We start from the raw sequence: 25665 nt of genomic DNA, 5'->3' as shown, positions 1-25665 counted from the left end.
TCTAACCAGATCCACATTATCTATATGCAGACATGGATGAAAGGACTTTTGTTTTACCCATCTCCTGTCCTGGTAATTGCTTTTCCTGCTCACAGTATACCATCATTGATGTAAATACTAATGAAACTACACAAGCCCCCCTTTGGATTCCTGTGGGATTAAAACTCCAATTTATACGTGCGCGCGTGTGTGCCAGGTGGGTACCCAGAAATCTCACAGAAGAGCAGATGCGATGGCGAGTTAAATCATGCAAGAACTCCATCTGAATGCTGGAGAGGATACCTGATTTCCTGATATCGATTGTGACGTGTGATGTATCGTGTATTCATCATTATGATCCGGAATCCAAACAACAGTCCAGTGTATGGAACACACAATTTGCCTCCGACCAAAAAATTCTGTGTGTAAAGTCATGCTTGTGTGTGTAAATTCGGCGTGTAAAGTCATGCTTCTGCTGTTCTTTGTTGCGCACGATATGATCTTACAGCACTGGGTTCCCCGTACACAGAGAATTAATGGTGGCTACTATGCAAACGTCCTGAAAAACCATTTGCATGGAACCATGAGGAAGAAAAGACCACATTTGCTGAAGAAATAGTGTTTTTTGCTACAAGACAATGCCCGACCACATGTTGCTGCTGTTGCATTGGCAGCACTGACTGAAATCCATATTTAGCGCCGTGTGATTTCTGGGCATTCCCAACCCTGAAAAAACAACTGCGCAGAAAGAAGTTCTCAACAGATGATGAATTGAAAAATGCCACAGCTGTAACACTAAAAATGATGCCACAAAACAGTCTACTGCACTTCTTTGAATCGTTATTGAAACGCTGCAAAAAATTTATTGAATGTGAAGGACGCTACTTTGAAAAATAAAAATGTTCAAAACCTGTGGAGTCATCTGATTCTGAATAAAAACTTCAGTCTCATTACTTTTCAGCCCACAGAACATTATAAGAACATAACTTTTAATGCCATTATATACCCATAATCTGTACAATATTGTGCAAAATATATCTCTATGATAAAAGCAAAAAAACACACAAAAGAGGCTAGCTGGGTTGGCAATTTATTTTCTATTTCAAGTTTGATGTTAGGACGTTGTTTTTATTATGTTTTATAATTCATTGAATATGTACTTGGTATTCACAGTACTAGTGTAGGTACATTATATTCTGGACTATCAATACTAAAATTTCCTTGTACTGTTGTAAGGACATCAGAATATCCATATGCTGGAGTGCCATTCAACTTTAATTTGAACATAAAATGTCTATTGACATTACATACTTTGTTCATAAATAAATATGATAATACCTTCTTTTTCTCTCTCCACAGTTCAGGACTGGGCCTCTGTCTAAACAACGCTCCCCCACGGCAGGATTTTATTTATCCCACACAAGCTCCAGGACAGGCTTATGATGCAGATGATCAATGCCGTTTCCAGCATGGAATTAAATCCCGCCAGTGTAAATACGGGGTAGAGTCCCTTCCTATATTGTCTTGCCAATTAAAGAATTGGAAGTTAGCGATGACCTTTAAATCATTTGTTAACAGATTCCAGACCATGTAAACATCAAGTTATCCACATAATGAATGTTGACATGCCATACCACAACCTTTTAAACCAGGAATTTAGTGATGAAACAATGCTAGGTCATGAGCAAATGATTGCCCATCCCTTTCATGTTACCACAATTATAAAAGATGGTTATTTTTATATAGTACATAACACAAGAGTCAATGTCTCCTGTGTTTAGTTAGAAAATCAGGGGTCTATTTATGAAGATTTGCGTAAATGAATTGTTACTTTTTACTATATATCGCATCAGTTTGATTACATACCTCCAAAACATATTATGCTGCTGTTTGGATTCTGGTCATGTGCATGCCAGTTACAGCTGGCAACACATTGTCCATTCCTAGCATCCGGTCTCAGCAATGAGTGACAGCATTAAGTGTCAAATTATCCATATATATAGGTGGCTAAATTATGATCAAAAGCTCACCGACTAGGTTTTCGACCATGTCTTAAAATTACCCAGTTGATTTGATCATTGTGTGTGTGGCCGACATACAGTACAGTGCAAAAGTTTTAGGCAGGTGTGGAGAAACTGCTGCAAAGTAAGAATGCTTTCAAAAATAAAAGTGTTAAGTTTATTTTTTCAATTAACATAATGCAAAGTGAATGAACAGAAGCAAAGGCTTAAGTAGGTATTTGAAAGCCACATAGCAAAAGTTGGTAAGGACCCCTATGTACCACCCAATGGTGAAAAATGTATATAACACATGTACCTTTGACAAGGAAGATGGGCCCCCTCAGCTCTGGGCCCCATAGCAGCTGCACCCATTGCACCTATGGTAGTTACGCCCATGAACAGAAGAGATCTAAATCAAATCAATATTTGGTGTGACCACCTTTTGCCTTCAAAACAGCATCAATTCTTCTAGGTACACTGGCACACAGTTTTTGAAGGAACTCAGCAGGGAGGTAGTCTCAAACATCTTGGAGAACTAACCATTTGTGGATGTAGACTAAACAACAGATACACACAAAATGTATATTAGGGTGCTTGTCTATCTGGTGACAATAACTTCTAATCAAATTGCTGCTTTCTAAAGGGTATTGCTCCCTTTAAAATGATACAAACTAGTTTTATGAAATCTTCATAAAAGAAAGCGCTATTTAATTAGTCGAAATAAATATTCAATTTATTACAATTATAAACAATTCATAATATTCCAATTTAATTGTAATACATTGAATATTTATTTTGACTAACTAAATAGTGCTTTCTTTTATGAAGAATTCATAAAACTAGTTTGTACAGTATCTGTGGATGTAGGTTTGCTCAAAACCTTCTGTCTCTTCATGTAATCCCAGACAGGCACGATGATGTTGAGTTTAGGGCTCTGTGGGGGCCATATCATCACTTCCTGGACTCCTTATTCTTCTTTACACTGAAGATAGTTCTAAATTATATTGGCTGTATGTTTGGGGTCGTTGCCGGCTGCAAAATAAATTTGGAACCAATCAGACGCATCCCTGATGGTATTGCATGATGGATAAGTACCTGTCTGTATCTCTCAGCATTGAGGACACCATTAATCCTGGCCAAATTCCCAACTCCATTTCAAATGCAGCCCCAAACTTCAAAGGAACCTCCACCATGTTTCACTGTTTCCTGCAGACACTCATTATTGTACTAATTTCCAGCCCTTTGGCGAACAAACTGCCTTCTGTTACAGCCAGATATATAAAATTTGGACTCATCAGTCCAGAGCACTTGCTGCCATTTTTCTGCACTACGCTTTCTGTTTCCTTGCATAGTTGAGTTGCTTGGTCTTATTTCCACATTGAAGGTATGGCTTTTTGGCTGCAATTCTTCCATGAAGACCACTTCTGGCCAGACTTCTCTGCCAGTTCTGAGCTGATAGCAGTGCTGTATATCTTCCGATTTTGAAGGGAAGTAAGCATGATGTATCTTTCATCTGATGCACTACGTTTCTTTGGCCGATCACTGTGTCTACAGTCCTCAACATTGCCCGTTTCTTTGTGCTTCTTTAAAAGAGCTTGAACAGCACATCTTGAAATCTTTGCCTGGAATAGACCGTGCTGATGCAGTATAACTACCTTGTGTCTTGTTGCTGTGCTCAGTCTTGCCACTGTTTATGCCCTGTGATATGAAACTGTTTTAGTTAATGACTGTGTTTCATCCTACATATGAAAATGATAATCAGTATCACCTGTTTGGTATGATTAGTTAATCATACACCTGACTATAATCCTACAAAATCCCTGACTTTGTACAAGTGTACCTAGAAGAATTGATGCTGTTTTGAAGGCAAAGGGTGGTCACACCAAATATTGATTTGATTTAGATTTCTCTTCTGTTCACTTTGCATTTTGTTAATTGACAAAAATAAACTATGAACACATCTATTTTTTAAATCATTCTTACGTTGCAGCATTTTTTCCACATCTGCCTAAACTTTTTGCACAGTATTATATAACTTTGTGAAATCACATGAACTACATAGAATAATGGGATGGTATGGTATATGGTACGGATATGGTAGAGAGACAACTAGCAGATTTGCATGTGAAAAGCATTTGGCTACTTCTCCTTCATGTCAACAGCCTTTGTGTGGAGGCACCACTGGCTCATTAAAACCACTGGATTAATTATATTATGTCACTCTTTCAGTGTTTTATGCACTCTTTAAGCATTAACGCCGTAGGCAATAACATAGGTTATTCTAATGGTAGCTCCGGCCTCGTGTGTTGCTGGTTAATTTGCTTACATTATGTTTTGTATTAATATTGTCAAGGAACTTTTAAAAGGCTTTAGTTGGCAAATACGTTTAAATAAAATGTGTGTAGGATGCTTCACGGTTAAAGCATAATTTAAACGGGTTGGGTGTGGGATCCCGGCGGTCGGGATGCAGCAGATCAGAATACCGACAGCGGCATCCTAACAGTACTAGGTAAGGAACCTAACACTGTTATTGTAACAATGTAGAAAGGGCACCTAGGGAGAGATGTTCTAAGCCTTGGAGAGAGATAAAGTGGAGAGAGATAAAATACCAACCAATCAGCTTCTAACTGTCGCTTTGGTGTTTTTCAAACAGATGCTGCTTTTACAATCTCCCTGAAATGCTTTTTTATAAGTAGGCAAGTGTATGTATAAGTGATATACAAAGACAGGCCTCTTCATAGCAGTCAGAAACAAGTACCAGGATAGAAAATAAGTGAGCTCTCTGTAGACCATGTTCTGATTATTGCTTAGTCGCTGTCCACATCTAGTAGTATAGAAATCCAGCCGTCATGATAGCTAAAACATAAATAATTATTTTATTTTCTTAATTAAATTCCACATGACATTATAAAATTTTAAAAATGACAGTGCAGAACCCCATTCTTCTCTTGCATGAAAAAATAAATAAATAAATAATATATATATATATATATATATATATATAAATATATCATACTTGCCTACCTTTTAATATTGCTTCCTGGGAGAAGCCCGGGTAAGAGAAGCAGAAGGGTGGTGATGGGGGTGGGGCCTGACGAGTCGCGTTATTAAGACAAACGTTTGTCCCTGAGGACGGGGGTTGTCCCCAAAACAAGTCTGATGAGCGCCGCCTGCATTTTATTGATTATATATATATATATATATATACAGTCAGGTGCATAAATATTGTGACATTGACAGAATTTTCATATTTTGGCTTCTATTCACCACCACAATGGCTTTGAAATGAAACAAACAAGATGTGCTTTAACTGCAGACTTTCAGATTTAATTTGAGGGTAATTACTAGGGGTGAGCGGGTTCGGATTTCTGAAATCCGAACCCCCCCGAGCCCCCCCGATCCGAGGCCGATCCAAGTCAGGCTCGACTTTTCCCGCCTTACTCGGATCTGAAATCGAGGCAAAACGTCATCATCCCGCCTTCCGGGTCTCGCGGGTTTTGGATCCTATATAAGGTACCCGCGTCGGTGCCATTTTCTCACTCGGCTGTGGACAGTGAAGAGGGAGGGTGGGAGTTAGGGCTGGGTGGGCTGTGTAGTGTAGTGTAGTGCAGGGTAGTGTTGTGCTGTGCTGCGCTGTGCTGCTGTTGTCCATAGTGGCTGTGTCCACTCCTTCAAAGTCCATAGGGGCTGGCTGTACCCTCACCCTCACCCTGCACTCTCACCCTGCACCCTCACCCTGTACCCTCAGCCTGTACTCTCACCCTGCACTCTCACCCTGCACCCTGCACCCTGCGCCCTTCACCCTGCACCCTTCACCCTTCACCCTGCACCCTTCACCCTCAGCCTGCACCCTCAGCCTGCACTCTCACCCTGCACCCTCACCCTGTACCCTCACCCTGCACCCTCACCCTTCACCCTCAGCCTGCACTCTCACCCTTTACCCTTCACCCTCACCCTGCACTCAGCCTCCACTCTCACCCTGTACCCTCAGCCTGTACTCTCACCCTTCACCTTCAGCCTGCACCCTCACCCTGCACCCTCAGCCTGCACCCTCAGCCTGCACTCTCACCCTGCACTCTCACCCTGCACCCTTCACCCTGCACCCTGCACTCTCACCCTCACCTTACTCCCACACCTTTCTCTAAACTGGTTTACCCACCATTGATGCCATACCTCCACTGTAGCTCCACCCACATTCACAGCAACACCCACCTCTGACAAACTGTCCCCCCACCCGCCCAAAGTAAGGGGCCCTGTCTGTTTTGACAGTCTGGGGCCCCACAATTTCTGATGGCAGCCCTGCTCGCGGGTTTTGGATCCTATATAAGGTACCTGCGTCGGCGCCATTTTCTCACTCGGCTGTGGACAGTGAAGAGGGAGGGTGGGAGTTAGGGCTGGCTGGGCTGTGTAGTGTAGTGCAGAGTAGTGTTGTGTTGTGCTGTGCTGCGCTGTGCTGCTGTTGTCCACTACTTCAAAGTCCATAGGGGCTGGCTGTGTTGTGCTGTGCTGCTGTTGTTAATAGGGGCTGTGTCCACTACTTCAAAGTCCATAGGGGCTGGCTGGACTGTGTTGTGCAGTCAGTTGTCCGTAGGGGCTGTGTCCACTCCAAAGTCCTGTGCAGTGTCCCAGTCCTAAAGGGGTGCTGTAGTGTTGTCCAGGGGGTGCTCTGTCCATCAGGGGTGCTCCCCCCAAGTGCAAAAAAAAATAATATTTTTTCTGTGTTTGTGAATTGTGTGCACTGTGGCTGCACGTGCATCAACAAAGGAGCAGCGCCAAGCATGCGCCTGTGTCCCATAAGTGAAGGGCCGGCTGGCTTGTCTGTTAAAGGGTGCTGTAACCCCCAAAGTACACTCCAAACAAAATAAAAAATTCTTCTTTTTTTTCTGTCTTTGTGAAATGTGTGCGCAGTAGCCGCACGTGCATGAACAAAGTAGTGCCAAGCGTGCGCCTGTGTCATAAGTAAAGGGCCCGCTGGCTTGACCGTTAAAGGGTGCTGTAACCCCCAAAGTACACTCCAAACAAAATAAAAAAATATTTTCTGTGTTTGTGAATTGTGTGCACTGTGGCTGTACGTGCATCAACAAAGTAGTGCCAAGCATGCGCCTGTGTCCCTTAAATAAAGGGCCAGCTGGCTTGTCCGTTATAGGGTGCTGTAACCACCAAAGTACACTGCAAACAAAATAAAAAAAGATTTTCTGTGTTTGTGAATTGTGTGCACTGTGGCTGCACGTGCATCAACAAAGGAGCAGCGCCAAACGTGCGCCTGTGTCCCATAAGTAAAGGGCCAGATGGCTCATTTCTTAAAGCGTGGTGTAACCCACAAAGTGCACTAGTCTCCAACAAAAATAAAAAAATATTTTCTGTGTTTGTGTGCGCCTTAGCCGCACGTATATATCTATATAACTTAAATGGAGGACCAAACTTTCTCCGATAAAAATAAAATAGGGAAAGATCAAGAACCACTTCCTCCTAGTGTTGAAGCTGCTGCCACTAGTCATGACATAGACAATAACATGCATTCAACGTCGTCTGCCAAGGCCGATGCTCAATGTCATAGTAGAGGGCACATACAATCCCAAATGACAAAGTTCAGGAAAATGACCTTGAAAAAAACATTGAAATCATCTGAAGAGAAACGTAAACTTGCCAATAAGCCATTTACGACACTTTGTTGCAAGGAATGGCTAAGGTCTTTCCCTATGTTCATGACTAGCGGTTCAGCTTCACATGACGATGGAAGCCCTCTTCCCACTAAAAAAATAAAATGAGTTAAGCTGACAAAAGCACAGCGAAGAACTGTGCGTTCTAAGGAGATATCACAAATCCCCAAGGTGAGTCCAAGTGTGGTGGCGGTTGCTATGCCTGACCTTCCCAGCACTGGACGGGAAGAGGTGGCTCTTTCCACCATTTGCACGCCCCCTGCAAATGCTGAAAGGAGCACCCACAGTCCACTTGCTGATATGCAAATTGAAGATGTCACTGTTGAAGTACAACAGGATGAGGATACTAGTGTAGCTGGCACTGAGGAGGAAGTTGGCGAGGAGGATTCTGATGGTGATGTGGTTTGTTTAAATCAGGCTCCGGGGGAGACAGTTGTTGTCCGTGGGATGAAAAAGCCCATCATGGACATGCCTGGGCAGAAGAACAAACATTCCACCTCTTTGGTCTGGCAATATTTCTATCCAAATCCGGACAACAACTGTCTTGCTATATGTACCATATGTAAAGGTGAATAAGTAGGGGTAGGGACGTTAACCACCTAGGAACATCCTCCCTTACACGGCACCTGCAGCGCGTTCATTAAAAGTTACTGTCAAGTTCAGAAACTTTGGCTAAGACCGTAAGCAGTCCAGGGACACCTAAATCCCGTTATCCTGTTGTATCCAAGCGCCTGCAAACCACATCGTCCACTCCCTCCTCATCAATTTCCTCCTTAGTCAGGATCGGAAGTAGTCCTGCAGGCCATGTCACTGGCATGACTGACTCTCCTATCCGGGATTCCTCTGGAGGAACCTGCATTGCTACGCCTCCTGCTGCCGCTGCTGCTGTTGCTGCTGCTGGGAGTCGTTCATCCTCCCAGAGAGGAAGTAGGAACACCACTACTTTTACTAAACAATTGACCCTCCAACTGTCCTTAGCGAGGAGGATGAAGTACGACAGCAGTCATCCTGAAGCAAAACGTATAACTGAGGCCTTGACTGCTATGTTGGTGTTAGACGTGCGTCCGGTATCCACCATTAGTGCAGTGGGATTTAGACAATTGATGGAGGTAGTGTGTCCCCAGTTCCAAATCCCTTCTAGATTCCACTTCACTAGGCAGGCGATACCGAGACTGTACAGAAACGTCAGAAAAAGTGTCCTCAGTGTCCTGAAAAATGCGGTTGTACCCAATGTCCACATAACCACGGACATGTGGACAAGTGGAACAGGGCAGACTAAGGACTATATGACTGTGACAACCCACTGGGTAGATGTATCACCTTACGCAGCAACAACAGCAGCGTCACCAGTAGCAGCATCTCAGAAACGCCAGCTTGTTCCAAGGCAGGCTACGCTGTGTATCACCGGTTTCAGTAAGAGGCACACCGCCGACAACCTCTTAGAGAAACTGAGGGAAATCATCGCCCAGTGGCTTACCCCACTTAGACTCTCCTGGGGATTTGCGATATCTGACAACGCCACCAATATTGTGCGGGCATTACATCTGGGCAAATTCCAGCACGTCCCATGTTTTGCTCACACAATAAACTTGGTGGTGCAGAATTTTCTGAAAAGCGACAGGGGCGTGCAGGGGACACTTTGGGTGGCCCGAAAAATTTCTGGCCACTTTCGCCATTCAGCGACTGCGTGCCGAAGACTGGAGCACCAGCAAACACTCTTGAATCTGCCCCGCCATCACCTGAAGCTAGAGGTTGTGACGCAGTGGAACTCAACCCTCTATATGCTTCAGAGGATGGAGGAGCAGCAAAAGGCTATTGAAGCCTATACATCCACCTATGACATAGGCAAAGGAGGGGGTATGCACCTGACTCAAGCGCAGTGGAGAATGATTTCTGTGTTGTGCAAGGTTCTCCAACCCTTCGAACTTGCCACACGTGAAGTCAGTTCAGACACTGCCAGCTTGAGTCAGGTCATTCCCCTCATCAGCCATTGTAGAAGCAGCTGGAGAAAGTGAAGGAGGAGCTAAGACGGAGCGATTCCGCTCGGCATGTGGGACTTGTGGATGAAGCCCTTCATTCTCTTTGCCAGGATTCCAGGGTGGTCAATCTGTTGAAATCAGACCACTACATTTTGGCCACCGTGCTCAATCCTAGGTTTAAAGCCTATGTGGTGTCTCTCTTTCCGGCCGACACAAGTCTGCAGAGGTGCAAAGACCTTTTGGTGAAAACACTGTCAGCTGAAGCGGAACGTGACACGTCAACAGCTCCTTCTTCATTTTCTCCCGCAACTGGGGCTGCCAGGAAAAAACTTAGGTATCCTAACCAACCCGCTGGCGGTGATGCAGGGCAGGCAGGACCAAGTTTGGACATCTGGTCCGGACTGAAGGACCTGGCAACAATTTCTGACATGTCTACTGTCACTGCATATGATACTGTCACTATTGACAGAATGGAGGAGGATTACATCGGTGACAGCATCCAAGTAGGCATGTCAGACAGTCTGTACCTGTACTGGCAGGAAAAAGAGGCAATTTGGAGGCCCCTGTACAAACTGGCTCTATTTTACCTGAGTTGCCCCCCCTCCAGTGTGTACTCCGAAAGAGTGTTTAGTGCAGCCGGGAACCTTGTCAGCGAAAGGCGTAGGAGGCTGCTTCCACAAAATGTGGAGAAGATGATGTTCATAAAAATGAATTACCAACTCTTTCAGGGAGACCAGCCTCCAGAACGTACAGGGGGACCTGTGGTGGTGGATTCCTGCTGGGACGAGTTAATAGTCTGTGAGGATGAGGATGTACACAACACTGAAGAGGGTGAGGAATCAGTGGATGAGGAGGATGAGGACGACATCTTGCCTCCGTAGAGCCAGTTTGTGCAGGGACAGATTAATTGCTAGCTTCTTTTGTGGGGGCCTAAACGAACCAATCATTTCAGCCACAGTCGTGTGGCAGACCCTGGCGCTGAAATCATTGGTTTGTTAAAGTGTGCATGTCCTGTTTATACAACATAAGGGTGGGTGAGAGGGCCCAAGGACAATTCCATCTTGCACCTCTTTTTATTTTTTACATTATGTACTGTTTGGGGCCTAGTTTTTCAAACTGCCATCCTGTCTGCCACTGCAGTGCCACTCCTAGATGGGCCACGTGTTTGTGCCGCCCACTCGTGTCGCTTACAATAGCCTTTTGGACATAAAAACACTATTGTGAGGTGTGAGGTGTTCAGAATATACTGGAAATGAGTGGAAATTAAGGTTATTGAGGTTAATAATAGCATAGGAGCAGAAAAACCAACACATTCTGTGATTTTAGCTGTTTTTATTATTTTTTTTAAAAAAATACAGATCCAAAACACAAAACCCAGAACCCAAAACACGGAAGGGTGGTTTTGGCAAAACCAATCCAGATCCAAAATACGAAGAAAGATCCAGATCCAAAGCCAAAACACAAAACACAAAAAGTGGCCGGTACACACCCCTAGTAATTACATCCAAATCAGGTGAATGGTGTAGGAATTACAACGGTTTCTATATGTGCCTCCCACTTTTTAAGGGGCCAAAACTAATGGGACTATCAACTATCAACTCAAAAGCTATTTCATGGACAGGTGTGGGCTATTTCCTCATTATTTCATTATAAATTAAGCAGGTAAAAGGTCTGGAGTTGATTCTAGGTGTGACATTTGCATTTGGAATCAGTCGCTGTCGACTCTCAATATGAGATCCAAAGAGCTGTCACTATCAGTGAAGCAAGCCATCATTAGGCTGAAAAATCAAAACAAACCCATCAGAGAGATAGCAAAAATATTAGGTGTGGCCAAATCAACTGTTTGGAACATTCTTAAAAAGAAAGAACGCACCGGAGAGCTCAGCAACACCAAAAGATCCGGAAGACCATGGAGAACAACTGTGGTGAATGACAGAAGAATTATTTCCCTGGTGAAGAACAACCCCTTCACAACAGTTGGCCAAATCAAGAACACTCTCCAGGAGGTAGGTGTATATGTGTCAAAGTCAACAATCAAGAGAAGACTTCACAAGAGTGAATATAGAGGGTTCACCACAAGATGTAAACCATTGGTGAGCCACAAAAACAGGACGACCAGATTAGAGTTTGCCAAACAACATCTAAAAAAGCCATTATAGTTCTGGAACAACATCCTATGGACAGATGAGACAAATATCAACTTGTACCAGAGTGATGGGAAGAGAAGAGTATGGAGAAGGAAAAGAACTGCTCATGATCCAAAACATACCACCTCAACAGTGAAGCATGGTGGTGATAGTGTCATGGCGTGGACAAGTATGGCTGCCAATGGAACTGGCATATTCAGTCAAATGCTTCAGAACTCATTGGACGGCGCTTCACAGTGCAGATGGACAATGACCCGAAGCATACTGCAAAAGCAACCAAAGAGTTTTTTAAGGCTAAAAAGTGTAATGTTTTGCAATGGCCAAGTCAATCCCCTGACCTGAATCCGATTGAGCATGCATTTCACTTGATGAAGACAAAACTGAAGGGAAAATGCCCCAAGAACAAGCAGGAACTGAAGACATTTGCAGTAGAGGCCTGGCAGAGCATCACCAGGGATGAAACCCAGCGTCTGGTGATGTCTATGCGTTCCAGACTTCAGGCTGTAATTGCCTGCAAAGGATTTGCAACAAAGTATTAAAAAGTGAAAGTTAGATTTAGGATTGTTAATTTGTCCCATTACTTTTGTCCCCTTAAAAAGTGGGAGGCACATATAGAAACCGTTGTAATTCCTACACCATTCACCTGATTTGGATGTAATTACCCTCAAATTAAATCTGAAAGTCTGCAGTTAAAACACATCTTGTTTGTTTCATTTCAAAGCCATTGTGGTGGTGAATAGAGGCCAAAATATGAAAATTCTGTCAAAGTCCCAATATTTATGCACCTGACTGTATATATATGTATATATATATATATATATATATATATATATATTAGGGGTGTGCACCGGCCACTTTTCGTGTTTTGTGTTTTGGTTTTGGATCTGGATCTTTCTTCGTGTTTTGGATCTGGATTGGTTTTGCCAAAACCACCCTTCCGTGTTTTGGGTTCTGGGTTTTGTGTTTTGGATCTGTATTTTTTTGAAAAAAAGCATAAAAACAGCTAAAATCACAGAATTTGTGGGTTTTTCTGCTCCTAGGCTATTATTAACCTCAATAACCTTAATTTCCACTCATTTCCAGTCTATTCTGAACACCTCACAATAGTGTTTTTATGTCCAAAAGGTTGCATCGAGGTAGCTGGATGACTATGCTAAGAGATACGAGTGGGCGGCACAAACACGTGGTCCATCTAGGAGTGGCACTGCAGTGGCAGACAGGATGGCAGTTTGAAAAACTAGGCCCCAAACTATACATAATGCAAAGAAAAAAAAGAGGTGCAAGATGGAATTGTCCTTGGGCTCTCCCACCCACCCTTATGTTGTATAAACAGGACATGCACACTTTAACAAACCAAACATTTCAGCGCCAGGGTCTGCCACACGACTGTGGCTGAAATGATTGGTTCGTTTGGGCCCCCACAAAACAAGCTGGCAATTAATCTGTCCCTGCACAAACTGGCTCTACGGAGGCAAGATGTCGTCCTCATCCTCCTCATCCACCGATTCCTCACCCTCTTCAGTGTTGTGTACATCCTCATCCTCACAGACTATTAACTCATCCCCGCTGGAATCCACAACCACAGGTCCCCCTGTACGTTCTGGAGGCTGGTCTCCCTGGAAGAGTTGATAATTAATTTTATGAACATCATCTTCTCCACATTTTGTGGAAGCAACCTCCTACACCTTTCGCTGACAAGGTTCCCGGCTGCACTAAACACTCTTTCGGAGTACACACTGGAGGGGGGGCAACTCAGGTAAAATAGAGCCAGTTTGTACAGGGACCTCCAAATTGCTTCTTTTTCCTGCCAGTACAGGTACGGACTGTCTGACATGCCTACTTGGATGCTGTCACCGATGTAATCCTTTAACAGACAGACGCACGCTTGTCGCTGCTGCTTTGAGGATGCAAGTGCGGCTACAGCCCACACAATTCACAAAGACTGAAAAAAGAAGAATATTTTTATTGTTTGTGTAGCACACTTTGAGGGTGTCACCACCCTTTAACAGACAGACGCACGCTTGTCGCTGCTGCTTTGAGGATGCAAGTGCGGCTACAGCCCACACAATTCACAAAGACAGAAAAAAGAAGAAGAATATTTTTATTGTTTGTGTAGCACACTTTGAGGGTGTCACCACCCTTTAACAGACAGACGCACGCTTGTCGCTGCTGCTTTGAGGATGCAAGTGCGGCTACATCGCACACAAGTCACAAACACATAAAAAAAATAGTTTTTTATTTTTTGGAGCACTTTGAGAGTTACACCACCCTTTAACAGACAGACGCACGCTTGTCGCTGCTGCTTTGAGGATGCAGGTGCGGCTACAGCCCACACATTTCACAAAGACAGAAAAAAAAACAACAATATTTTTATTGTTTGTGTAGCACACTTTGAGCGTGTCACCACCCTTTAACAGACAGACGCACACTTGTCGCTGCTGCTTTGAGGATGCAGGTGGAATCTAGACGGGATTTGGAACCGGGGACACACTACCTCCATCAATTGTCTAAATCCCACTGCACTAATGGCGGATACCGGACGCACGTCTAACACCAACATAGCAGTCAAGGCCTCAGTTATACGTTTTGCTTCAGGATGACTGCTGTCGTACTTCATCCTCATCGCTAGGGACTGTTGGAGGGTCAATTGTTTAGTAAAAGTAGTGATGTTCCTACTTCCTCTCTTGGGTGATGAACAACTCCCAGCAGCAGCAACAGCACTAGGAGGAAGTGGTTCTTGATCTTTCCCTATTTTATTTTTATCGGAGAAAGTTTGGTCCTCCATTTATGTTATATTGATATATGCGTGCGGCTAAAGTGCACACAAACACAGAAAATATTTTTTTATTTTTGCTGGAGAGTAGTGCACTTTGTGGGTTACACCACCCTTTAAGAAATGAGCCAGCCGGCTCTTTACTTATGGGACACAGGCGCACGCTTGGCGCTGCTCCTTTGTTGATGCACGTGCGGCTACTGCGCACACAATTCACAAAAACAGAAAATATTTTTTTTTTGGTTTGGAGTGTACTTTGGGGGTTACAGCACCCTTTAACGGTCAAGCCAGATGGCCCTTTACTTATGACACAGGCGCACGCTTGGCACTACTTTGTTGATGCACGTGCGGCTACTGCGCACACAATTCACAAACACAGAAAATAATTTTTTTTTTGGTTTGGACTGGAGTGTACTTTGGGGGTTACAGCACCCTTTAACGGTCAAGCCAGCCGGCCCTTTACTTATGACACAGGCGCACGCTTGGCACTACTTTGTTGATGCACGTGCGGCTACTGTGCACACAATTCACAAACACAGAAAATAATTTTTTTTTTGGTTTGGACTGGAGTGTACTTTGGGGGTTACAGCACCCTTTAACGGTCAAGCCAGCCGGCCCTTTACTTATGACACAGGCGCACGCTTGGCACTACTTTGTTGATGCACGTGCGGCTACTGCGCACACAATTCACAAACACAGAAAATCATTATTTTTTTTGGTTTGGACTGGAGTGTACTTTGGGGGTTACAGCACCCTTTAACGGTCAAGCCAGCCGGCCCTTTACTTATGACACAGGCGCACACTTGGCACTACTTTGTTGATTCACGTGCGGCTACTGCGCACACAATTCACAAACACTCAAAAAATATTATTTTTTTAGCACTTGGGGGGAGCACCCCTGATGGACAGAGCACCCCCTGGACAACACTACAGCACCCCTTTAGTACTGGGACACTGCACAGGACTTTGGAGTGGACACAGCCCCTATGGAGAACTGACTGCACAACACAGTCCAGCCAGCCCCTATGGACTTTGAAGTAGTGGACACAGCCCCTATTAACAACAGCAGCACAGCACAACACAGCCAGCCCCTATGGACTTTGAAGTAGTGGACAACAGCAGCACAGCACAACACTACTCTGCATTACACTACAGTACACAGCCCAGCCAGCCCTAACTCCCACCCTCCCTCTTCACTGTCCACAGCCGAGTGAGAAAATGGCGCCGACGCAGGTACCTTATATAGGATCCAAAACCCACGAGCAGGGCTGCGATCAGAAATTGTGGGGCCCCAGACTGTCAAAACAGACAGGGCCCCTTACTTTGGGCGGGTGGGGGGACAGTTTGTCAGAGGTGGGTGTTGCTGTGAATGTGGGTGGAGCTACAGTGGAGGTATGGCATCAATGGTGGGTAAACCAGTTTAGAGAAAGGTGTGGGAGTAAGGTGAGGGTGAGAGTGCAGGGTGAAGGGTCCAGGGTGAAGGGTGCAGGGTGAAGAGTGCAGGGTGAGAGTGCAGGGTGAGAGTGCAGGCTGAGGGTGCAGGCTGAGGGTGCAGGCTGAAGGTGAAGGGTGAGAGTCCAGGCTGAGGGTACAGGGTGAGAGTGCAGGCTGAGAGTGCAGGGTGAGGGTAAAGGGTGAGAGTGCAGGCTGAGGGTGAAGGGTGAGGGTGCAGGGTGAGGGTACAGGGTGAGGGTGCAGGGTGAGAGTGCAGGCTGAGGGTGCAGGCTGAGGGTGAAGGGTGCAGGGTGCAGGGTGAGAGTGCAGGGTGAGAGTGCAGGCTGAGGGTACAGGGTGAGGGTGCAGGGTGAGAGTGCAGGGTGAGGGTGAAGGGTGAGGGTACAGGGTGAGAGTGCAGGCTGAGAGTGCAGGGTGAGGGTGAAGGGTAAAGGGTGAGAGTGCAGGCTGAGGGTGCAGGGTGAGAGTGCAGGGTGAGGGTGCAGGGTGAGAGTGCAGGGTGAGGGTGCAGGCTGAGGGTGAAGGGTGCAGGGTGAGAGTGCAGGCTGAGGGTACAGGGTGAGGGTGCAGGGTGAGAGTGCAGGCTGAGGGTACAGGGTGAAGGGTGCAGGGTGAGAGTGCAGGCTGAGGGTGAAGGGTGAGGGTGCAGGGGGAGAGTGCAGGCTGAGGGTACAGGCTGAGGGTGAAGGGTGAGAGTACAGGGTGAAGGGTGAGAGTGCAGGCTGAGGGTACAGGGTGAGGGTGAAGGGTGAGGGTGCAGGGTGAGAGTCCAGGCTGAGGGTACAGGGTGAGAGTGCAGGGTGAGGGTGAAGGGTGAGAGTGCAGGCTGAGGGTGAGGGGTGAGGGTGCAGGCTGAGGGTGAAGGTGCAGGGTGAGAGTGCAGGCTGAGGGTGCAGTGTGAGGGTGAAGGGTACAGGGTGAGAGTGCAGGCTGAGGGTGAAGGGTGAGAGTGCAGGCTGAGGGTGCAGGGTGAAGGGTACAGGGTGAGAGTGCAGGGTGAGGGTGCAGGGTGAGAGTGCAGGCTGAGGGTGCAGGGTGAGAGTGCAGGCTGAGGGTGAAGGGTGCAGGGTGAGAGTGCAGGCTGAGGGTGAAGGGTGAGAGTGCAGGCTGAGGGTACAGGGTGAGTGTGCAGGGTGAGAGTGCAGGCTGAGGGTGAAGGGTGAGGGTGAAGGGTGAGAGTGCAGACTGAGGGTGCAGGGTGAGGGTGAAGGGTGCTGGGTGAGGGTGCTGGGTGAGAGTGCAGGCTGAGGGTGCAGGGTGAAGGGTACAGGGTGAAGGGTACAGGGTGAGAGTGCAGGCTGAGGGTGAAGGGTGCAGGGTGAGAGTGCAGGCTGAGGGTGAAGGGTGAGAGTGCAGGCTGAGGGTACAGGGTGAGGGTGCAGGGTGAGAGTGCAGGCTGAGGGTACAGGGTGAGAGTGCAGGCTGAGGGTGAAGGGTGAGAGTACAGGGTGAAGGGTGCAGGGTGAGAGTGCAGGCTGAGGGTACAGGGTGAAGGGTGAGGGTGCAGGCTGAGAGATTGAGAGCAAAGTGAAGGTGTGACAATGGGAGTCTCGGTACCTGGTATCTGTAGCAGGAATAACTGGATGGGAAGTGGGATCCCCCGCAGCCTCTCCTGCCCGAGAGGGCACTTTCTCTTAACTTCATATGGCATGGGCGTCGGCTGTAGATAGCCTCTTCCCCGCCGCTGCTGCTCCCCCTTCCCTCAGCTGCTCTCTTCCGGCCAGCCTCTCCTCACAGGCAGGTGGTTGCCATGATGCTGCTGCTCCTCGTTGCTGCTTACACTCACCCCAAGTCCCAGACAGAGAGGGGGCCCGGCCGGCAGCAGAGTGCATAAGGACTAGCGGCATTTCGATTTGGTGCCAGACGCAAGCCAATAAAACTCGCAAACTGGCAGCCAATCAGGAGCCGCCGCTGCGGGCGCTCCTGATTGGCTTCCGGTTCACCAGCTAACTCGCTGCTGGCACCAACTTCAAAATACCGCTAGTCCTTATGCACTCTGCTGCCGGCCGGGCCCCCTCTCTGCCGGGGCCCGGGACTATAGTACCGGCAGTCCCCCCCTGATGGCGGCCCTGCCCGCGAGACTCGGAAGGCGGGATGATGACGTTTTGCCTCGATTTCACATCCGAGTCAGGCGGGAAAAGTCGAGCCTGACTCGGATCTGCCTCGGATCGGGGGGGCTCGGGAAGGTTCGGATTTCAGAAATCCGAACCCGCTCACCCCTAATATATATATATATATATATATATATATATATATATATATATATATACTCATATAGATGACTTCAATATAGTGTTCATTTTAGACATTACGGGGCTCAGTGCAGAGTTTCAAGGGCAGTGCCTTCTTTTTGAAATGATGCAATACAGGAAGCATTGAAATCAGGTAGGAATGTGAGCATTACATTCAGGGGAACCAGAATGTAGTCCCTCCCTGGTGTAGATTACAGAATCCCTCCCTTGTGTACCTTATTCAGAATTCACTGAGCTAATTGACTGCTGTGTATATTTTAGGAAAGCAGGTAATTTCCTGAATTAAGTCCTGCAGCATACTTCTCTTGTAATAGCTATCACTGTCTATCTGCCGTAGCTGGTACTTGTAAACTGGTCAAAAAATACCATTTAAGAATGATAAAAAAAAAAACAAATAAAAAAAGTATGTGAAGCCCCCAAGAGAAATGTGTCCTACAAACAAAGACTCTCTTTGCCCTCCATAAAAGCCAACCAGGTACAAAGGTGTCTTAAGAAAGTTTATTTTCTTTTTGCAGGAAGTCTGCAGTGAATTATGGTGTTTAAGCAAAACCAGTCGTTGCATCACTAACAGCATCCCAGCTGCTGAGGGCACCATCTGTCAGACAAACACCATTGAGAAGGGGGTAAGAATATTACCCAGACAAAGTAACTTGCAAAACCCTAATTCATTATAATAAGAAATGAACAGAAGACTGAGGGGTAAATTTACTAAGATGGGAGTTCTATTTAAGAAGTGATGTTGCCCATAGCAACCAATCAGATTCAACTTCTCATTTATCTAGCACCTTCTAGAAAATAATACCTGGAATCTGATTGGTTTGCTATGGGCAACATCACTTCTTAATAGAACTCCCATCTTAGTAAATTTACCCCTGACAGTAGTTGAAGACATGAAATCAAGTGGTATTTGTTAAACACAGAAAATTACTTCCCGACTGTTTTCCCTGTAGAAAGGAATTTTGTCAACTTTTTTAAAATTTATCAAAAGGTTTACACTGGATAAATTAGAATTTTATAAAGATAAATGAGAGATTTACACCTATGTAGTGCCTATTTTCTACGTCTCCATAGAGATCTATGGGGATGGAGGCTTTACATGAAGGGACAAAAAGCAAAGCATTACTCTTTAACTGGAATCGCTATGATATCCCGACTGCCGCATGGCTGGGAGTGCGAATCCCGGCAGCGGCAGCCCGACAAGACAGCAGAGCCCGGCAGCGGAAGCCCGACATCGCTGGAAATCCTGATCGTGGTAAGGTAAGTATCAACTAATCTAACCTAACCCCCCTAACCCTAACCCTCCTTAGGGGTGCCTAACACTAACCTCCCCCCCAAGTGCCTAACCCTAATCCCCCCTCTAAGTGCCTAACCCTAACCCCCCTCTAAGTGCCTAACCCTAATCCCCCCTTCCCCGCTGCCTAAACCTAAGTCCCCCTGGGGGTGCCTAACACTAACCCTCCCTCCCCCTAGCCTAACCCTAAGTCCCCCCCGGGGGTGCCTTACCCTAACCCTCCCTCCCCCTAGCCTAACCCTAAATCCCCCCCGGGGGTGCCTAACCCTCCCTCCACCAGCGTAACCCTAAGTCCCCCCCGGGGGTGCCTAACCCTAACCCTTCCTCCCCCTAGCCTAACCCTAACCCTCCCGGGTGGCTGCCTAACCCTAAGTCCCCCCCGGGTGCCCTAAACCTAACCCTCCCCAGGGCGCCGGTCTCCCGGCGTTGGGGAAATGAGCGGCATCTAGATATAGACGCCGCCCATTTATCCCACGGTGGGATAAAGCAGTCGGGAAGCCGGCTGCCGGGATTCTGGTAGCCGGCTTCCCGATTGTATACCCTTTAACTAGCAATGAGGAAGTGTGAAGCCAAAATGGCTTCCCTTCATCCCTGCCATGTCAAAACACTATGGGGGCTATACATTTGACAAATGAATAAAGAGAATATAGGTAAAGATTTTTATGTATTGTGTCTCAGTTTTTAAATCAAATACAAGATGACACAGCAAAGTGCAGGTAGTAGACACCATACTGTTATACTATACATGATTTGGACCAAAGGACAGTCATGTAACGACTGTGTTCTCTCCTCAGTGGTGTTATAAGAGGGAATGTGTTCCATTTGGGACACGTCCTGAGGGTGTGGATGGAGCATGGGGGCCCTGGTCTCCATGGGGAGAGTGCAGCAGGACCTGTGGAGGAGGTGTATCCTCCTCTATCCGCCACTGTGATAGTCCTAGGTAAGTTATATCAGCTTCACTATTTATCAATACTGTGTACAAAGTTATCTTCTTGTTATAAATTTAAGTACCTCTTTAGAAAAACTCAAAATGTATCACACATTTTGTTTGGAACCATTTCTATACGAAATCACAATTAGAAATGATTTAAATTATATATTAATTACTAATCTAATTGGGTAAAGCACAATCTTGTCTTCCAACTCTGTATTGAATTTTAGGCCGACTATCGGAGGAAAATATTGCTTGGGAGAGAGGAGGAGATACCGGTCATGCAATATTGATGTGAGTATAGCAGAATACATTCAGGTACACACATAATATACTCATTCAGATACACATAAATAGTGCACACATGAAATCTTCTATTGAATACTTTTATTGTTTAATAATGAAAAATAGATTATAGGGTCCTATATATATTTGGAAATTCAGATCAATGCTGACTTTTGGTAACATTTTTAAACATAAAAATCATATGAAAATAAAAACTCAATACATCATATGCAAATATAAAATTAACTTATGGCCTGATTCAGCAGTGGACGGAATTGTAAAACTGCACGCAAGCAGCTTTGCAATTCCATCTTTACAATTATGGTAATGCAGCAGGAGGCGTCATGCCTCCTGCATGCATTAATGTTCAGAACTGCATCCATGGACGCAGCGTCAGAACATCTGCATGTCCCCCAGCCGGCTGAGTGACCATGGGGTTACGCAGGCTAGCCATTGCAGATGAGGGAAAGAGGCCAGCAAATCTTCGTCATCCAGTGGAGATCATGACCCCCCCCCAACGGTGGTAACACGTCTCAATTTTGGAGAATGGAGGCCGTCGCCAAACTCCCCCCCACCCGAAATGCCAGCAGCCTGTCAATCACTGACAGTCTGCTGCCTATTATCAGGAATCTGCGTTTAGCAGTGAATCTGTGTGTGCTGCTGAATGAGGGCCTTAAGGTGCATACAAACGTAACGATTTGTTACAAAGGATTTTCGTTAACGATTTTCCTTCAGATTTTTCCCTTGAAATAAATAAACGATTTGGTGTTTTGTAGTTAAGGATTTTGTCAACGATTTCATGAACAATGAACGATTTTTTAAGCATGCATACAGTGAATGGACATCGTTCATCGTTCATTCTGTAAAACATGAACGATTTTCTGAACGAATGGAAGGTCAGAAGGGACGATGAACGATAACTACCAACTACAAACAGGAGCGCGCTTTGGTAGTTATTGATCATCGTTTGCTGCTTAAAACTGAACGATTTTTTGAACGACTTAACGATAATGACTCAAGCAGAAAAAAGAAAAAAAGAATCCCCATGTAAGTGCACAAATTCTCGCAAGAATGAATCATAAGAATAAAATTTACTTTTATTAATTGCTTCTAATAACCAACATAGTGGTAAAAATAAAAACACGACAAAATATACATAACAAATTTGAGAATAAAAAGTTAAAATACTGATAAGTGCTCAGTCTGTATGTCTACAATAAATCACAAATTTGTGTGCTGTAATGTATGTGTGATACTATCATTACATCCAGGTATCACATGAATATATAGGTAATATGAGTTGGGTACAACAATATATCTACCATATACCCCCTAGCGTCCTTGAACCTAAGAATAAATGTGTATTGATATAACCGTGTTTATATATCAAAATAGAGCTTGATTGCTCTTATCCAGAATATTATCTCAGGAACCACGCTGTCCTCATGGCTTGTATCATCAAACAAAATGACACATATATGGTGGGTAAATATAATATTAGTAACACTTACACACCTAAAGTTTTTGCCTTGTGAAAAAGCACTGCGAAACGCGCGTCAGGCGTTTGTTGTGCCAGTCTTAACTGTCTGTCTATTTAGCTGAATGTTAATGTTGTGATAAATATACCGTGTCTGGCAAAATCATCTCTAGCCGCTGTTACTAGGAGCTATGAGCCGCACGACGCTGCAGAGTCAGTGCGGTGTATAGCTGACAGCTGCCGGCCGCTAGCTAATTAACGGGAGACCGTACTTGATTATAGAGGGCTGTAGTCGGCTTGTATTAGAGCGGTTATCCGACACATACAGGGGGGTTCAGAGTGTACCACTTTAGGTGTGTAAGTATCAGATGATGACGTACACATACTCCAAAAAAGAAGATACTGTATTTGCAGTGTGTCCTGACGAAGGGGCTGGTGCCCCGAAACGTTGTTTTCAATACACTTTGCTTTTTGCATTTATGATGTGCCTTGAGTGCCTATCTTCTTTTTTGGAGTGTATATATATATATATATATATATTTAGCGTGGCAGGTTGGTGTCACTCTCCGGTCTTAAACAGCACAAAATCTACATCACGTCTGAATGGTCAACGTTACGAGTTTATTAGAAAACTCATGCCTACACTACAGAACTGTGTATATCTAAATGTATATATATATATATATATATATATATATACACACTCAGGTGCATAAATATTGGGACATTGACAGAATTTTCATATTTTGGCCTCTATTCACCAGCACAATGGCTTTGAAATGAAACAAACAAGATGTGCTTTAACTGCAAACTTTCAGATTTAATTTGAGGGTAATTACATACAAATCAGGTGAACGGTGTAGGAATTACAACGGTTTCCATATGTGCCTCCCACTTTTTAAGCGGCCAAAAGTAATGGGACAAACTAAACAATCCTAAATATAACTTTCACTTTTTAATACTTTGTTGCAAATCCTTTGCAGGCAATTACAGCCTGAAGTCTGGAACGCATAGACATCACCAGACGCTGGGTTTCATCCCTGGTGATGCTCTGCCAGGCCTATACTGCAAATGTCTTCAGTTCCTGCTTGTTCTTGGGGCATTTTCCCTTCAGTTTTGTCTTCATCAAGTGAAATGCATGCTCAATCGGATTCAGGTCAGGGGATTGACTTGTCCATTGCATAACATTCCACTTTTTAGCCTTAAAAAACTGTTTGGTTGCTTTTGCAGTATGCTTCGGGTCATTGTCCATCTGCACTGTGAAGCGCCGTCCAATGAGTTCTGAAGCATTTGACTGAATATGAGCATATAATATTGCCCGAAACACTTCAGAATTCATTCTGCTGCTTTTGTCAGCAGTCACATCATCAATAAATACAAGGGAACCAGTTCCATTGGCAGCCATACATGCCCACGCCATGACACCACCACCACCATGCTTCACTGATGAGGTGGTATGTTTTGGATCATGAGCAGTTCCTTTCCTTCTCCATACTCTTCTCTTCCCATCACTCTGGTACAAGTTGATTTTTGTCTCATCTGTCCATAGGATGTTGTTCCAGATCTGTAATGGCTTTTTTAGGCAAACTCTAATCTGGTCGCCTGTTTTTGTGGCTCACCAATGGTTTACATCTTGTGGTGAACCCTCTATATTCACTCTTGTGAAGTCTTCTCTTGATTGTTGACTTTGACACATATACACCTACCTCCTGGAGAGTGTTCTTGATTTGGCCAACTGTTGTGAAGGGGTTTTTCTTCACCAGGGAAATAATTATTCGGTTTCCACCACAGTTGTTTTCAGTGGTCTTCTGGGTCTTTTGGTGTTGCTGAGCTCTCCGGTTCGTTCCTTCTTTTTAAGAATGTTCCAAACAGTTGATTTGGCCACACCTAATGTTTTTGCTATCTCTCTGATGGGTTTGTTTTGATTTTTCAGCCTAATGATGGCTTGCTTCACTGATAGTGACAGCTCTTTGGATCTCATATTGAGAGTCGACAGCAATTGATTGCAAATGCAAATGTCACACCTAGAATCAACTACAGACCTTTTACCTGCTTAATTTATAATGAAATAATGAGGGAATAGCCCACACCTGTCCATGAAATAGCTTTTGAGTTGATAGTTCCATTACTTTTGGCCGCTTAAAAAGTGGGAGGCACATATAGAAAACGTTGTAATTCCTACACCGTTCACCTGATTTGGATGTAATTACCCTCAAATTAAATCTGAAAGTCTGCAGTTAAAGCACATCTTGTTTGTTTGTTTTCTCAAAGCCATTGTGGTGGTGAATAGAGGCCAAAGTATGAAAATTCTGTCAATGTCCCAATATTTATGCACCTGACTGTATACACACACACACACACACATATATATATATATATATATATATATATATATATATATATATATATATATACATATACATATACATATACATATTGGAGATGTGTGCCGACCCTCGTGTTTTGTTTTCGGATCTGGATATTTTCTTAAAAAGTCATAAAAACAGCTAAAATCACATAATGGGCCTGTTTTTGTTCAGTATAATTAACCTCAATAACATTTATTTCCAGTAATTTCCAATCAATTTTGACCAGCTAGCTGGCTGACTAAGCTAAATGACACAGTGGGCAGCACTACATTTGGCAGTTCAGCTTCTAATTTCCAACACGGATACAGTGTGTTATACAGTGTGGGTTGGATACACCAATAGTGCACTTACTGTGACAGCAGTGTCGGCAGAGCGGGGCTGCTGACAGTGTCCTCAGTACATGGAATGGCAGTGCTGCTGTGCTGGCAGTGTCCTCAGTGAAGGGTACCGGTGATGTTGGCAGTACGGGGTGCCAGCACTGTCTTTAGTGCAGGCTTGCTGGCTGCGTCGGAAGTGCGGGGGTTGCAGGCGGTGTCCTCAGTACATGGAATGGCTGTGCTGATGTGCTGGCAGTGTTCACAGTGAAGGGTACCGGCGGTGTCGGCAGAGCGGGGGTGCCAGCAGTGTCCTCAGTGCAGGTTTGCTGACTGTGTCGGCAGTGTAGGGGTGTTCTCAATGCAGGGTGCTGGCGGTGTCGGCAGAGCGGGGGAGCAGGCGGTGTCCTCAGTGCATATGTGCTGACAGTTTTAGCAGTGCAGGGGTGCTGGTGGTGTCCTCAGTGTGGGCGTGTGTCGGCACTGTGGGGGTCGCTGATGGTGTCCTCAGTACATGGGGCAGCAGTGCAGGGGTATTGGTAGTGTCAGCAATGGTGGTGTCGGCAGCGGGAGATGTGGCCAGTGGTGTCAGCAGCGGGGGATGGCGGGCTCCATCTTCTCTTTTTTTAGTGTGCATTTTCAATGGGCTTAACGCTGATTGGCTGAGACGGCTCTCTCAGCCAATCAGCGTTAAGCCCGCTCATTACAAAACCTCGCGACCCCACAGCGGGGTCGCAAGGTTTTGCCCCTCGG

At 45.3% G+C, this 25665-nt stretch overlaps 1 protein-coding gene across 1 annotated transcript in view; it reads left to right on the top strand.

Annotated features, from left to right (window-relative positions):
* ADAMTS10 (ADAM metallopeptidase with thrombospondin type 1 motif 10) overlaps positions 1–25665 on the top strand; it is a 175987-nt gene that overhangs the window by 80633 nt on the left and 69689 nt on the right. The window contains exons 12-15 of the mRNA XM_088448917.1: positions 1339–1480; positions 18761–18868; positions 20331–20476; positions 20698–20761. Of these exons, the coding sequence (XP_088305043.1) occupies positions 1339–1480; positions 18761–18868; positions 20331–20476; positions 20698–20761 (460 nt within the window). The remainder of the gene's footprint in view (positions 1–1338; positions 1481–18760; positions 18869–20330; positions 20477–20697; positions 20762–25665) is intronic.

The sequence above is a fragment of the Taudactylus pleione genome, unplaced genomic scaffold, assembly GCF_031769625.1.
Source record: "Taudactylus pleione unplaced genomic scaffold, aTauple2 ptg000471l, whole genome shotgun sequence".
NCBI lineage: Eukaryota > Metazoa > Chordata > Amphibia > Anura > Myobatrachidae > Taudactylus > Taudactylus pleione.
The sequence above is the reverse complement of the archived record's forward strand: the minus strand, read 5'-3'. Positions and strand labels throughout refer to the sequence as shown.